A 16,772-nucleotide genomic window follows, 5' to 3' on the forward strand; every position below is an offset into this window, starting at 1 on the left:
TTTTGTTAAACTACAAAAGATGTGACAAAGCATTCACTGGACTAGCAAGTGTCAAATGCTAAAAGATATAGAGTTTTCAGTGGCTTGTGGGGAATTTTTAGAGTATACTTGGATCTTGTAACCACAGCTGTAGAAAGACTTCAAATTTGGCAAGGGGACAAATCCTTACCCATGATGTTCATTTTGCTAGAAGGCAACGGACGAACCAATAGGTTAGCAGCATGAGGATCACAATGCACAAATCCATGCTTAAACATCATTTCAGCAAAAGTTTGAGTGACCTGCATAGACAATTATCACATTTTACTAAATTATATTGACCACAGATATATAATTCACCGACTGCATATCATATGCAATAATTGAAAAAAGCTTATCGGTTGACTAACCAACTTTGTTGACTCATTCTTTTATAGCCATGACATATGTAATCCAAGATTTCAGAATAATAATTTGTTAGAATAAACCGCCCAAAGACTATCACCTATCCATCATTTCATTGTATAACCATCCATGGTCTACTACTGTGGTATACACTCCAAAGTTGAAGCATAGCTGACAATGGGTAAGTAGGATTCCAAATATCAGTCATTCTTGAGACAAGTAGCCCATAGATCTATGACAAATCCCCACAGCAGAACCAGATCCTCGAATCTGTTTACTCGAAGAATAGAAACATGATCCTCAAAGCATTGATAGCAACTATACTGTGCTCAAATCAACATATAATGGAGAAGTTCTAGGAGAGAATTATTGAGCAACAGCTGAAAAGTGAATCTCCTAATAATTTGGACAGAATCTGGAAATAAAGTAGATTTTAAGTAATTGAATTCTAAATAATCCAAATCTTCTAGAGTCAACAAGAATCATATCTCATCAGCACTTACCAATATTGAAACTTCATGCGGATGGATCCCAAGCCTTCTGATGGTCTTCACATCACTTATTTGGGCACCATCCATGAATTCCATTGTTAGTAACTTTGAGGTGCTTAGATTCCAATACACTTTTGGTGCATATATATAGTTCGCAATATGAGGAGAAAACTTCCGGAAGTTCTCCAAACATTTCTCACTATTCTTTGCCTCAATCAGAAAGTCTAATTCCTGGAAGCCAAAATATCAACTAAACAGATCAGAAATCATTTCGTGAAAGAAGCAAACAAGAAAAAAGTAGAAAACAGAACTCGAACATGGATCTACCAGTGAATAAGAACAGTACCAAAGTCCTCCATAGGTCAAGGAAATTTTTTAACGGGTTTATGCAAGATTCTTGAATCTTAAATCTGACTAAACCAACAATTTTTTATACTACCTGCTATATACGAAAAGCACGGAAAAGAGAACAAGTATAACGGGTATATTTATCTCAACTCAGGATTCAAAAATTGGACTTCAATGAAACCATTAATTCTCTAACTAGTCAATTCTTTCAATATGCAGATTTTCTTGTTATTATACTAGACTCTAACACACTCGTATGAATTTTTTACAAGGAAAAAAAATCCCACTAGCAAAAAGGACCAAAAAAAAAAAAAAGGTTTTCCAATACAACAACAATAACAAGCCTTATCCCACTAAGTGGAGTCAACTACATGGATCACACAACGCTATTGTGCTCTATTAACAACCAAGTCTTTAAATATGTTGTTGACCAAAAGGTCTCATTCAATGACCTCATTAAGCGTCTTCCTGGCTCTTCTTCTGTCCTTTTTTATAGGACTCCAAACTATCTGATCTACCCTTCTCAATGGAGCTTCTAATGGCCTTCTCTGCACATGCTCAAACTACCCCAAACGATATTCAACCATTTTCTCTTCAGTAATTGCCACACCTACTCTTACTCTGACATTTTTATTTCGAATCTTATCTTTTTTTGTATACTTCATTTCTATTACCCTAACTTTATGCTCTTGTTTTCCTTTTATCACCCAACATTTACTATTATACAATACAGTTGGTCTTATAGCAATCTGATAGAATTTTCCCTTAAGCTTCTCAGGTACCTTCTTATTGCAAATAACTCTAATAGACTTCTTCCACTTTAACCACCTAGCTTGTATTCTATGAGAAGCATCTCCATCAATTTCACTATCCTCATATATAATGAATCCTATATATTTTAACTTTGACACTTAAGGAATGATTTGATCTCCCATCTTCACCTCCAAATCACCATTGACGTGCCTCCCCTCAAAATTGCAATGCATATATTCTGTTTTACTCCTACTCAAGCAAAAACCCTTCGACTCCAAGGCCCTCCTCCATAACTCCAATCTAGCGTTAATCTCTTCTTTTGATTCAACCCTAAGAACCATGTCATCCACAAAAAAAACATGCGCTTAAGGATTTTTTCTTGAATAAGCTCAGTTAGAATGTCTAGATTTTTTTTTTTTAAAAAAAAGTCTTCTAATAAAATGATCAAATATCAAATTTAAAATGTATTAGCCCAAAAAAAAAAAAAGACAAGAAGAAAAAGAAAAGAAAAACAACTTCACATCAGCTTCGTTGATCCATTTTATGGAAAGGAATAATATAGAACTAATAAGAACAATAGAAGTATTGGGGATAGAGTAGAATAAACATAAGTTGCATGTGGCTTAAAAATTCGAACTCTAGGTCATTTAGTTTAAATCATTAGCTCATCAGTAACCAAGAGTTTAATCCTGTAATCTTTTCAATCAAGTCTATTTTCCTTTGATTCCTAATTTCCTATGAAATTAGAAACTTCAATTAGCCAATGAAAGTATTTCTAGTTTTCACTGCCCACAAAATTAAAATTTCCTTTAGAGGTGATATATGTTGAATGTGTTACCTTTGGGGTTGCATTCAGTATGATGAATCTATGTCCAAAGGATTTCAAAAAGCCAGTATAACTTAAATTTTACCACAACAAGCAAAAAATTATTAATGTCCACCAACGCCTTATTTTTCTCTCCTCAAATCCTCTTTTCCCTTTCCTTCTTAGAGTATGTGTTTGTCCTGCATCATCATATTAAATGATATATGCACTATGAAATCAACTTTACACACAGAAATACACTCTCAATCACGTGTCTTTGTGCTATGCATGGGGGAAAAACAATAGCAACATCATTAATTAACTCAAAATAAGTGATAAACCATTGTGCAAGAGATATTTATACTTTTATAGGCCCAAGCATTTGTTTTGAAGTTAGCAGCTCACCTTAGGTAAACTTTCCTGTATCTCATCAACCAACCACCTGAAGACAGAAGTAAAAAGAACTGTACCATCAATGCAATTGCAACACAACATAGTGGGAGATAGATAAGGCTTATTAATTATTTTTCAGAAAACTTAGATCCCTCAGTTCCTTTAATAGTTAAAATTTACAGGCATCTGTCAGTTAGGATACGCATGTTACAGACCTAGATGGCTCCTAAATTTCTCAATCATTAAGGTGGCTTATCCCGAACAGGTAAAGGCATTGAAATTATACCTATAATCAAAACTGGGGAAAACCCTATGCAAAGTGTTCACAACAAATTCCACAGTGGCACGATCTGCAGCCGCAGTATCAGTCATGTGAGTATGTTGAACCTGGATATTGACAAATTCCAAGGACATGTACAAGAAATTTTCATAAGAAAAACTAATGCTTAATTCATAGAAAGAAATTTGATTCAAAATATACTGATCATCAATAAATGGAAAAAGTTCACGATCCAAAACCTTCACAGCAACTTTTTGGCCATCATGGGTGCGGGCTACATGAACTTGGGCAAGGGAAGCACTTGCTATTGGAACTGGATCAAATTCAGAAAATACCTGCACATTAGAAGGCTAAATTCAGCGGCCGCCAAGCTATATTTCATAACATTTAACAAATAAGCATTTGGAGCACATGGGAATGCCAAATCATTCCAGTTAAAATGAAGCTTCAGTCAAGAAGAAATTAAACATACTGTGTCAGGTGTTTCTCCAAGTTCTTTCTTAAAGACCTGGCATACTTGATCATATGAAGAAACTGGACATTTGTTCAACATGGACTCCCTCATTGTCTGGACATATTCTTGAGGAATTAAATATTCCTGTCAAGAGTCAAGAATATGTATAAGATTTAAAAATTGAATTAAGCATTCTTGACTGAACATAAATCAGACTTGCATTTCATGCATAAGATTTAAAGAGTAGATCAACACACCAACTGCCCAAGATGTTGGCCAAGCTTTATATAAACCCCTCCGTTCTTAAAACACAGCTCTTGAAGTTTACGAGCAGAGCGGAGGTGAACTTCGTGCGTGACTGTTGACCGCTCATTACTTCCTTCCGGCAGTCCCCAAAGAGAATATTCATAATCTAATGCATATAAGAAGAAAACCAGCTTAAGCCCAGCTTTGTTCACAAAGAAAGCTACTAATAACTTTGCGATTTTCTCTTATTAATGGGGCGCATATTAGCAAATGATCACGTCCTCATTGAATTATCAATGCGTCAACCCTGTACATTATCACCAAAACCAAATGCAAACAACAATCTTATTTGAAGATAAAACCTCGGCCTTTGCATTGGTTACACGGAAGGCAAGTTCTATACAATTATTTTCCGAATTAGAACCTACTCCAGTTCAAAAAGCTAAATCTCTTCACTCCTGACCAACCTTCAAAGATCCCGCCACCTGACTCCCATGATTCATTCGCTCAAGGGAAACACTTAAGCTCAAATGAACCGATGGCAGGACGGGAGCTAAAAAAGAATAAAAATTCACAAACTAAGATAACACGGTAACGCAAGGCTCCAATTATGCTAGTTCAGAGAGATCGAGAGTACCGAAAGCAATATTGGCAGCGGTGATGGCGTCGCGGATGAGGCGATGGGGCACGGTGGTGCAAAGCTTGAGAGTCGTTTCAGGATCATCGGAGGTGGCTATGGCGGCAGCGGCGGCACCACCGCTAATGGTGGAGGTAACCAGAGCAAGCCTCGTCCCAGCGCGCCATAAAGACAGTAGGCCCATCCTTTAGAAAGTAGTTCAAGCTCTCAGCCTCGGATGGAGCAACGCAAAGAGGCGAAACCAAAACGAAGCGCTCAAGAGAGACCGTTACTCTTGGGCGATTCTTTGATTTTTCTGGTATCTTTCTTTTGCTCCTTTGTTTTCATCTTTTTGCGCCAAATTCACACAGTTGTTTGCCAGTCAGCAGTCGAGAAAGCTCTGCAGTTTGGGCTGGGTTGTGTCCCCCATCATGGGCTGAAGATGGGCTCAACGTCGGTCTTGGTCTCTCAACCTTCCAATATATGATTTTATATGGGAACCAAGGAGAATAATTTCGGTAGAAACGAAACTGAAAATATATTACCCAAAAAAAGAATGAAACTGAAAATAAATAAATAAAAGAATTAAACATTGTGAATTTATTAATATTAAAATATTAATAAAATTTATAATTTGTAAAAGTGATGATTCATTCCTTGAATCCATGTAAATTGCACTGATCATATATCGTTGAGTGTAATTTTATAGCTTATAATAACTCTTTAATGCGACGTGAAAAATAACAATGAACATTCAATTTATATTTTATAAATTTGATCAAAATTAATTTTGAAAACGAATAAATAAACCTCTCAACATAAAAACTTTTAAAGGATCTTTTTTTTTGGGAAAAAAATCTGTAAAAGGCATCTTGTTGCATGGCTGGATTTCTTGTTCTCCTCGCAGCACCTTTTCTGAGGAGATATGATCTTCATTTCTCGGATATGTCAAAGTGACGAATATTCTTATGCCTTGATATTTTTTGTTAGTGTATTTGCTTATAAAAATATCCGTATATTTATATACTACTTCCGGTTTTAAATATAAGAGCTAATTAACTAATTTGAGTAGATTAAGAAAATAAATTAAGTTAATTATTTATAACAAATATATGTTATTTTTTCTAAAATATCCTTACTAATCATATTTACTTGTTAGAACTATCTTGATTAGAATGACTATCTTGAGAATAAATAAATAAATATGAGAAACAAAATGGATTTAGATCTTATATCTAGAACTAAAATAAAAATCAAACAAAATTTTATATTAAAGACCGGGAGTAGTATTATATATATATACTCCTCCGGTCCTTAATATAAGATCCATTTAACTAATTGGATTAGATTAAGGAAGTTAGGTAAGTTAGTTAATTATAAGAAATATGACACGTTTTTTCTAAAATACCATAATCATATTTCTTAATACCTCATCTTTCTCTTCTACTTGATTATGGTTGAAAGGATATCCATAGGGGTAATTTAGAGATAATTGATAAATATGAGAAATAGGTCTTATATTTAGGACTAAAACCAACTCACCAATTGGACCCTATATTAAGGACCAGAGGAGTATATAACTTTTAACAAACTATAAAGTTATAGATGACACAATTCATTTTTCAGGCCCTCAACAATGCATGAGCCTATATGTTAATTAGAACACATCGAAAAAAAGCCCGGGGGGGATTCGAATGTTAATGATTGGAGATCTCAATTAACAAAAATAATCAAACGAGGAAATTTTGCCAGCTTCTCTCAGCTGTTACTTTTTAGTCTTTTTTTTTTTTGAGCTGTTACTTTTTAGTCTTGACTGGTCATTTTTCTTAACCTTCTTCGAATCCATGAATTGAGTTCTGGAAGAATGCCATGGAAAATGACACGCGTATACGGGTAGACTAGGGGTGTGCATGGACCAGACTGGACCGGGTTTGTTATCAACCTGAAGTCTGGTCCAATAAAGACCTCGGGCTGAAAAAGACAGCCCGAGGTCTGGTCCAGTCCAGTGCCAACCCGAGGTCGGGTTGGACTAGACTTGGTCCTCTGGACTGCCTGGACCAGTCCAGGCAGTCCAGACTTAAATTTAATTTTTTTTTTTAAATTTTTTTCTTCAATAGGAGGCAAGATTGTAACTTACTATATAAAATTTTGCACATATTTTAATCCAAAGTTTATCAAATTTGATAATTCCTTTTCAATTTCCCAATGAAATCATGTTTTATTAATTAATCCTCGTCAATATAGATCTTAAATTGTAGAAAATATATATGCATGCTTATTACTTAGAAAGTTAATAGATAAATCTTGATTATTTGAATAGATAAAAAATTTATATAGAAAAATTAAATCAAATTAAAATTATATAAATAATAATTTAAAAAAACCGGGCTAGACTGGACTGGACCAATTAGTCTGAGGGGCCAGTCCCTTGTCCAGTCCAGCCCGATGAGACCAGTCCGGTCCAGTCTGGTCCAGTCTTGTTTCGGGCCAATTTTTTCTAGACTGGACTGGACCGGGTTTGCTCGGGTTGGACCGGACCATACCGGACCACCGGGTTTTTGCACAGCCCTAGGGTAGACACACGGAACTTGTCAGTTGTCAGTCGTGTACGAAATTTCAATGGTTCACCAAGCATGCTCCTTGTGAAAAACTGAAAATTACAATTAGCTTTGTTGTTAAATATAAAACTTAGCTTGTTATTATCTATTTCTTTTAATTCTAATTATAAGATTTTATTTATAAATTATAAATAAAATATCATAATTAGAATTAAAAGTAGTATTATGAAATGTTACGTGTGTGTATCAATAATTATATAACTATATAATTGGGTGGATAGTTGATACAAATTTTAGTTACTAAGTTTCTTTCTGTCTAAAACGTTAATTTCTATAATTTAATAAATAGTTGGACCATTTTATTATTAAAAAGATCAAAACTTATAATTTAAAATTTTATTTATTTTTTTATCGAAAATAAAATTTGAAGGACTAAAAATAAAATTCATATAAGACGAAAGGATTAAAAATTGTATTAATCTTATATATTTCAACATTGAATTTATTTGGGTGGAACCAAAATTAGTGTTCAGTCGATCCCCCATCGAGGGGCCTTCAAACGACAATCCAAATTAGTCTAGAACTGTTGTGGTGCCTGAAAGATACCCTGTCCTAAGATACCAAATGCTATACGCGAAAAAAAGAAATGTATATACGAAACTCTTCTCAATAAATGCACCTGCCACCTGACTAGCCGGTTCAAGATATGCATTTCTCACCAAAACTACTTAAATAAACTGTTCTTCACCACCTAAAACCACTTAAAATAAATTGTTAGTAAGTGTAAGACACGATTCAATAAATTTTAAAGTTCATGACCTAAACCACAAATAAATTGTTTTTTAAATCATCAACAAATATAAGCACACTTGCGCTGCGGAAACAAAGGAAGATCTTCCATATACAGAGGGCGTAACAGAGGTGTGAAAGGCAAATTAATTAAATTAACTTTCTTATTAGATTCATATGCTTACTTTCATTATTCACAAATGACTCAATTGGTGGGGCATTATGTCCCGTAATGATCCGCACGAATAGTTTAGTTAAGATCCTTTTGATCTTATCCAGTGAAGGACCTTTCTTATCAAAATCTTTAAAAACAAGCATTTTAATCCAAAAGGTGATCATGCCTTTTGTCACCGTCCCACCCTATACTGCCTTTATATATTAGAATGGGTGACAGATTTTCTGGATAATAAATAATATATATATCAAAATTAAATTAAATGTGACTGGACAAAGTTCTCCGCGTAGGGTGCGTGGCTGAGTAATGCATCGCGCCCAGAGATCCTTGGCTAACAAGAAATAAGGTGCCACGTAGGCGAGGTTCATCTTTCAGAATGCAAAAGCCTGCCTTGTCTTCTTGTTTTTTCAGTTCATATATCTTTTTCATAATAATTTGATTTTGATGACGGGGTTACGTGATATGGGATAACCACTAATAATTACCCATAAATGAATTTTTTTAATTTTTATTTTACTTTTTGATATTTTTTCTCAAAAAAATTCTAGAAGAGGCAAGACTTGGGTTTTATGTTTGGACTTTATCAGAAGAAATTTGAATTCGACTTGTGTATTCACAATGACCACATAAGATGCCAATCTATGACATGTGTGTTGTGTTTGGTAGGAGAAAATAAATGATATCCAAAAAAAGAAGAATAGATCATTTATAAGCAATATTTATTATATCTTGCTTTTGATAAATTATGAAAAGTGTTCCGTCTCTTAATTTCATTCTATTTTGTATTTCTGATATATTTTTATTATATCTTCCATAATTCTTATTATGCTATTTTTTCGTATGCATAAATTTGGATGTTGTCATTTATAATTATTTTATAGTCTTCACTGGAAATCATTATTCTCAAAATTAATATATATATTATTTTAAGAACAACACTAATATCAAGTTTTTTGATCACATACGATTATATATCTTATTTTTAAAATATTATCATTTAATTATAAAATCACATTAAATAAAAAAAATATGGTTGTGTGATTGAAAAATTTGTCATAATAAATATAAATAATTTGACTTAAGTTTTTTTCTTATTTTAATTAACATTGTATCGTCACTCCCATGTATTGTATTTTCACGTGACAATTCTGATTTTGCAATTTTTTATTTTATGTGCATTGAAATAAAATAAACAAAAGAAGTATATAAATTTTATATGTATTATATAAGACGCAATGAATGTGTTAGAGTATCTCATTCATTATTCAAAATTTTGACCACATACATTGGGAACATCTAGAACCCCCGCTCGGCTGAATCCGCAATTTTCTGGGAAGCTAACTCCCCTTCATATATAATCTGCTAGGTTGATTTTGTTTTTTAAGAGAAATACATTATTTTTTTATTTAAAAAACATAAATATGTGGAATATATAATTTATATAGAATTTAATCAAAAGGTTACTTTTATAATTATGAAGAAAGTGTGAAGCTTAACTTCTTTAATTTAATTAAATTAGTTAAACATGTCCTGTTATTAATAAACAGAGTAGTATCATGCCTAAGAAATTACTCATCTGTTTAATCCCTAATGTGATATATAATTTGTGATTTGTGATTTAATTGAACTACAAAGTGGTATTAGGTGAGTAAACTTATATAAGTTCGGCTCACTTCCTTGCTCGTAAAAAAATGCAAAACTTGACTTTTCGATAAGTTAAAAATCAGTTTGTTATATTTTACAGGTTTTCTAAAAAGAAATTCACCTTTCCTTTCGTATTTACTCCCAGACAAGCAATACCTTAACATAGAAATAATTGGTCAATTTAATCTACATTCCAAGACAATTTCCAGTTATAAAATACGGAGAAATAGCTGCATTATTATTTTTTTTTTTGCCAACAGCTGTAAATTATAGCATATATAAAGATGCAAACAAGGGAGTATTAATTATGTATGAGTATTTTGGGAACATAGTTGTCATTAAATTAGTTTTTTGATACCTGCGTATGATTCTCTAAAACTTCATGGTGTATATTTATTAATGAATAATCAAAATATAGGAACCAGTAAGAAACTAACTGAAGAAGTGAAGAATAGGTAATCTGAATTAGTTTATGTAATTGCATAAAGATTCAAGGGACAACAAATTAAATAAATAAGATCACAAATTAAATAAATGAGGTCCTGCTCAAATAAACAATGCTCATCAATTTTTAGACACAATGAAAAGTTAAAAAGATTACATGTTTAACGGAAAAATAATATTACACAATTTTTAATATTTTATGAACAACAATATATCATTTAACGGTTTAGAATGTTTACTGAAAGAATAATTTAAGACAAGAATGTCTTTTAATCCCTCATGTAGTCACAACACAAAATGGTTAAATATGTTTTAGCCAGAAATATTTTGGCTTTCACAGCTTGGCAACACCAAAAAAAAAAAAATTGCGAGCTCGGCAACACAATATTAAACATATGAAGTTTTCATATTGGCAATTTAAAGAATGAGTCTTGACAATTTTATAACTTTTTTTATTTAATACAATTTAAACATTTACATACAGACAAATACTACCTCGTTTTTTAAATTATAAGACCTTATTTATATATTAAAAATTAGATTTTATAATTAAAATCGGAAGTAATATGTCTGTGTGACAGGTTAGAAGTTAGGACCTCATCGTGTTACTATTGAGACAACTGATAATCAATTATACAGCTCAAATGAGATTCCGTGTTGATATATTTGTTTCCTGCATCAATAAAAAGAAAAAAAGAAAATTGTGTCACTCACGTGTCAGCAGATGATTGCAAGTGTCAAGAGAATAGAAAATTGGACGAAAATCATAAAACAAATTTGTTAATTTTAATTTTAATTTATTAGAGTCGACTTTTATTTTCTTTGGACTGAGGATAAAATGACGTATGATGAAGACAGTGCTTACGTTAAAAGAAGAATGGGGTGGGCATTGCTTGTAGGCGTGGACCATGGCTGCTATGGGAGGGAAGCAGCCACATTCACGGGATCTTTGACATTTGTGGCCCAAGGAATCGTCCTGGCCATAATTTTTGTCCTGCCCAATTTGCCCCTGTTTCTTTTCCTTTTCCCTCTTTTCTCCATGTCTTTGCTTCTTTGGATCTCTCACTTGTATTTTTGCTTCCAATTATTTTATTCATTCCTCTAAATATCTTCATCACCTAAATCCAATAAAATGTGGCAAGAAAGATCTCATGAAAAATATTACATAAAAAAAAAAACAAACAAATCGACATGATGGCTTCTATACATTTGATATTTCTTGCTAACGTCATTTCTTGTTGATCTAATTAAATAAGGCGATCCACAAAATAATATTTCTTTGATCCTTAATATAAGACTTAATTATTGAGTTGATTTTGATTCTAAATATAAGATCTATTTCTCATATTTATCAATTTTTTCTAAATGATCTTTATGGATACTCTCTCAGCCATAATCAAATAGAAAAGTAAAAGAGGATATTAATGAGATGATTATGGTCTTTTAGGAAAAACATGTCATATTTCTTATAATTAATCAACTTACTTAACTTTGTTAATCTAATCAAATTTGTTAAATAGATCTTGTATTAAAAATTAGAGGAGTACCGATCTATCAACTTGTAAGGGAAAACTCAATGATGCTGTTAAGGCTTCGTTTTAAGACGTCAAAAAAAAAAGGTTAAATGGAAATGCTGGGAGTCAAGCTTCTTAAAAACTTTAAATGGGTGTTATACTAATATGTTTCAAATAATTTTGCATTTTACAGAGTGAAAATATAAGACAAAACTTTGTCTTGTAAGATTGTCTCTTTTTCAGCCTACTCAATTATTTTCAGCCAAGCAGCCGGTCAGGTATTGAATTGAAATGTTATATACATGTGCGTTCATACAATTCTATCATTTGCCATCACATCTTTATGAGGCTAGATGCATGGCTTTAGTTGTCTATTACTACTATTATTATTTTCGTAGCCTGTTAGCCAAATGCGACCAGCAAACTTGAAGAAAGTCAGAACATTCTTAAATAAGAGAGCCCTTAATAGCCAATAAAGACTAGTGCCAAACCCGTGGCCACCTATTAATAATTCCTTTATTAGACTTCTACATGGTTAAAATGTGCTTCTAGAACCAAGAATAGCGTATAGGTATCCCCAACCAAGTCACCATCGTTAAGCCCACGTATTTTTATTTAACACATTTTTATATACTTGATTAATATACTATATATTATGAATAATACTTAAATCAAATTCTTTATATCTGTCATGTCAAATTTTTTAATTTTACATCATCATGTTGGCAAAAAAAAAAAATCACATGGCCACATATTCTTAGTTTAAGACATATAATCATGCGTGGTTGAAATTTGACATAACTAAAGTCCTTAATTTTATTTTCATCTTAATTATCATCTCTTGTGCTTAATACAAAATTTAGTTAATTAATTTAGAATATTAAGAAAATTACTGAATTATTTAATTATAACATACATTATATGACCTCTTTAAAATTAATTAATTTATAAGTAAGAGAAACTCATTTTGAAAAAATATATATTTTAAAGTAATTCAGTAACTTTATCTTTCGTCCGTGATTATTTATGTTGCCTCTATGTAAGTAAGGTAGCATTACTTTATTTCAATAGGTGCTACATTTTATCATATTATAAAAAAAAATCCATATATTCCTCCGGTCCTTAATATAGGATCTAATTCTTGAGTTGGTTTTGGTCCTAAATAGGACCCATTTCTCATATATCAGTTTTCTCTCTAAATTACCCCTATGAATACTCTCTCATAATCAAGTAGAAAAGGGAGAGGGGTATTAAAAAGATGATTATGGTGTTTTAGGAAAAATGTGTCACTTTTCTTATAATTAACTAACTTACCTAACTTCCTTAATCTAATCAAATTAGTTAAATGAGTCTTATATTAAGGATTGGAGGAGTATAAGATATTATTTTTAAAATTTTATAATGATGATATAAATATTTAGGGGGGCCCAATTTACAAGCGAGGATGAGTTTATGAGATTTTCACCTTGGCCTCCATGAGGAAAGTAACCTTCAAATCAAATCAAAATTATAGCCAACGGCCGTTTACTTTTCAGGTATTGCCGTTGGACGTTAGGCATACTGTACCGTATGCCAGAGTTAAGACGAGAGCCACTAAACGACCCCGTGGGAGTCCGCGTGTAAAGTTCCAAGTATTTCATCATCATTCACATAGTCGTCGAGTCCGGTCAAAATCTCTGCACCTTCCTCCCGCTTCTCTTCTTCTTATTAATCTTTTCCCTGCTCCGTCTACCTTTTGTGTTCTTCTTCTCGCTTCCTCCTCCTCTGCTCGTACCCACATCTCTCAGAAACTGAAGGGAAATTGAAAGCATCTGGATCAATCACAGATGGGTTCTTCCAAGGAAGAGAGATTCACGAAGATATTAAGGGGTTTCAAGACTCTGTTCTTCCTGATCACCATGATCATATCGCTTTTGCTCTTCTCGGCTCCGCTTTTTCTTGTTCTCGCCGATGCGCTTCTTCCTTCGGCTCTACTCTCTGCACTCTCGCCTTCTTCTCTCTCTCTGGAAACTCTATCTTCCCACCTCAGAAACTACGATTTCCGATACTCCCTCATCGATATTCCCCTCGTGTCCATCATAAGATCCGTTGTCATCTTCTGTGAGTATTTTCGCATAAACTCGAAACTTTTTTATACTCTGTTTGATTCCTCTGTTTTTGACTGTTAATTAATGGCTTTTGCGCAGGTGTTTATAGTTTCTGCGATGGGCCAAGGCTTTCGCGGGGGCCCTATTTGGGGATAACGACGATGTGCTCTATTTCGTCTTTGATTTTTGTGTCTATGAAAGCTGTTTATGTTTTCAGCCTCCCAGATTCGTATCGAGGAGGAAGCCATGTGAGAGCCTTCGAAATAGCTCTGTTCGTGTGTTCGTGTGCTTTGGCTATTGGGCATATCGCCGTAGCTTACAGAACAAGTTGCCGAGAAAGACGAAAGCTTCTGGTGTACAAAATTGACGTTGAAGCTGTAAGTATCTTTGTAGCCTAATTCCGCTAGAAGTTGGTATTTTTGGGGGAATAGCATAATTTTCATAAGTTGAGAGGTTCTTTAGTGAGAATTCGAATTAGTTCTGAATGTTTTTTCCGCGTGGATGTCAGGAAAAATGGTAGTAGTAGGAATTGATGCCAATTTTGGTGGGGCCCACGAGGACCTTTCATTAGGCACGGAGGCACCTCAATGGCATTAATAGGGTCGAATCATATTTTGATTTTTAATGCCATGAATTTAATGACATTTTAGATCACGTCAAAACCAATTTTAATATCAACTACTATTAGCAGGTTGCATATAAAAGCTGAAAATATTCATTTTGAGTTTATTATATCTATGCGTAAATATGAGTGTTATAAATTTTAGTTTTGGAGTATAAAAATGAGATAACTACAATTTATTACCATATTACTATTGTTTAATTACTGTCTAATAATGCCTAGGAGTGTTAGTTTTTATTCTAAAAATTTTATTATTTTTAATATAATTCATTTTATACCATATATTCTTCCGGTCCTTAATATAAGATCCATTTAACTAATTTGATTAGATTAGAGAAGTTAGTTAAGTTAGTTAATTATAAGAAATGTGACACATTTTTCCTAAAATACTATAATTATCTTTCTTAATACTCTCTCACTCTTCTACTTGATTATGGTTGAGTGAGTATCCATATGGGTAATTTAGAGAAAATTGATAAATATGATAAATAGGTTTTATATTTAAGATCAAAACCAACTTAACAATTGGGTCTTATATTTAGAATCGGAGGAGTAATTAATAATGCGCATCAAAGGGCAGGGGAGTAAATATGACTCTTCTGGAAGGTCAATAATTTGATGACCAAATGGCTTATGCTTGAGGAGTACACCACCAAACTCATTTTATTATAGAGCTTGTGTGTTTGGATCTTCTTGTGCTATTATTGAATCGGTCAGTTATATTTAGCTGCGGCTGTGTTTATAAATATTCTGACTTTTCAAGACAGCCAAATTGAGTTGGTGGGAAATTGAACGGTGGGAATATTTATGGGGATGCTTGACTTTTTGGCTAAAGGAAGATTATTTCTAGAATCTTTATATAAATATTTTTTTTTCTGAAAACGTAACTTTCTATGTTGTCATGTACTTGTATTTAAAGGACTATGAGATTCATTATCATTGAATTTATTAGTATTCTCAAACGGTCAAAATCCGCAATTCTTGTCATAATTTATTGACAAAAATTAATTTTCAAGTTTGCGTCAAGATTAATTAAGTTGTCATATTTTTTAATCACTTGATTACAGGGACATGATTAAAAATCAAGCAAAACTATGAAGATATGGAGATTAATTTTCCCTAATTTATAAGTCAACTTTGAAGGCTCATAAACATGAGCTGATTTGAAGACTTGGTCTCTCTCGCATGTGATTCGTGATTGTGTTACTTTAGATGTCAGGAAATGGTCCCAAAACCGACCTTATGTATTATATGCACCATTAATTAGATCATGTGCCTCATGCACTGCGATTCTCGTATCCTTTGCAAATGCCTTATCTGCCTGTTTATCTGGAAAAAATTAAGTTAACACTATCACGAAGCTAATCATTGCTTGTGCTATTGACATTGTATGTGCAGATTTCAGCTTGCAAGAGATACCCCAAGATTCTTAAAGAAGAACGAATCAACTGAACCCACCCAACCTCATGAAATATATTAGAGTGTAAATATCAGCTATATATATATAGAGAGAGAGAGAGATTTTGAACTTATAGCTTCAACTTGTCACGTTGTCTTCTTCAGTGCTTCAGGGGATGATCAGGTAAGCTGATTCAACTATGACAAGAAAAAAAGAAGTTGAGCTGTATTTGGTTGGGAGCCCAGGTCTGATGGCTGTTTCTTTCTCATTATTGGCACAGATTTGTCCGAAGGATCTCTGAGTCATCACCTTGGCACTGAAGAACAAAAGCTAACACTAAAATTACAGAGTAAAGAGTCACAGAAGAATTGTCCAGAGTCGCTGAAGTTAAGTTGCACGTTGGTGATTGAGTGAAATGTAAATACTATAGAACTCCACAGTTCTTTTTTTGTTTTGTTTTTTTTTTTAAATTTTCATATATTGTATATCAGAGAGAAATGGCACCCCCTGCTCAAAGTGTCAGCTTATCAAGTTGTAATTTGGGATCATGGTGGATTCCCTCAAGCAGAACAATGATCAAGCGGGTGAAGTGGCAGTGTTGGTTAAATATTATTTTATTTTTAAAATAAATCTGCAAAAAGTGAAGTGGATAATAAGTTTACACGTCACCCACTTCAGTGGATCCTCTACAGGATCCTACTCTGTTGGTAGTATAATGATCCAGTGAAACTTGTTTCCCCTGAGAAAAAAGTTTTAAACTTTAACAAATA

General features: G+C 33.1%; 2 protein-coding genes across 4 annotated transcripts; one reads left to right on the forward strand and one right to left on the reverse strand.

Annotated features, from left to right (window-relative positions):
- Positions 1–52: 52 nt before the first annotated feature.
- On the reverse strand, positions 53–5,113 carry LOC114752401 (putative ABC1 protein At2g40090). 3 transcript variants are annotated; one of them, XR_003740830.1, is made up of 9 exons: positions 4,792–5,113; positions 4,166–4,320; positions 3,927–4,052; positions 3,694–3,789; positions 3,461–3,561; positions 3,187–3,223; positions 888–1,106; positions 485–654; positions 217–281 (listed from the first exon to the last, which is right to left on the reverse strand). XR_003740830.1 is itself a non-coding variant. In XM_028941156.1 (8 exons), exons 1-8 carry the CDS (start codon positions 4,973–4,975, stop codon positions 141–143), a joined length of 1,059 nt encoding a protein of 352 aa, XP_028796989.1. In that variant the 5' UTR covers positions 4,976–5,113; the 3' UTR covers positions 53–140. The 3 variants fall into 3 exon arrangements, 1 of the variants encoding a protein (XP_028796989.1); XM_028941156.1 differs by lacking the exon at positions 485–654 and having other exon boundaries at positions 53–281; XR_003740831.1 differs by lacking the exons at positions 217–281; positions 485–654 and adding an exon at positions 2,815–2,981 and having other exon boundaries at positions 1,040–1,106.
- An 8,473-nt stretch (positions 5,114–13,586) lies between these two features.
- On the forward strand, positions 13,587–16,588 carry LOC114752397 (uncharacterized). The gene is made up of 4 exons (XM_028941151.1): positions 13,587–13,994; positions 14,081–14,358; positions 16,002–16,185; positions 16,283–16,588. The coding sequence occupies exons 1-3, from the start codon at positions 13,721–13,723 to the stop codon at positions 16,053–16,055; spliced, it is 606 nt and encodes a 201-aa protein (XP_028796984.1). The 5' UTR covers positions 13,587–13,720; the 3' UTR covers positions 16,056–16,185; positions 16,283–16,588.
- The last annotated feature ends 184 nt before the right edge of the window (positions 16,589–16,772 follow it).

Source organism: Neltuma alba, unplaced genomic scaffold (assembly GCF_004799145.2).
Source record: "Neltuma alba isolate B1F8T4 unplaced genomic scaffold, ASM479914v2 tig00007371_pilon, whole genome shotgun sequence".
In the NCBI taxonomy this organism is placed as follows: Eukaryota; Viridiplantae; Streptophyta; class Magnoliopsida; order Fabales; family Fabaceae; genus Neltuma; species Neltuma alba.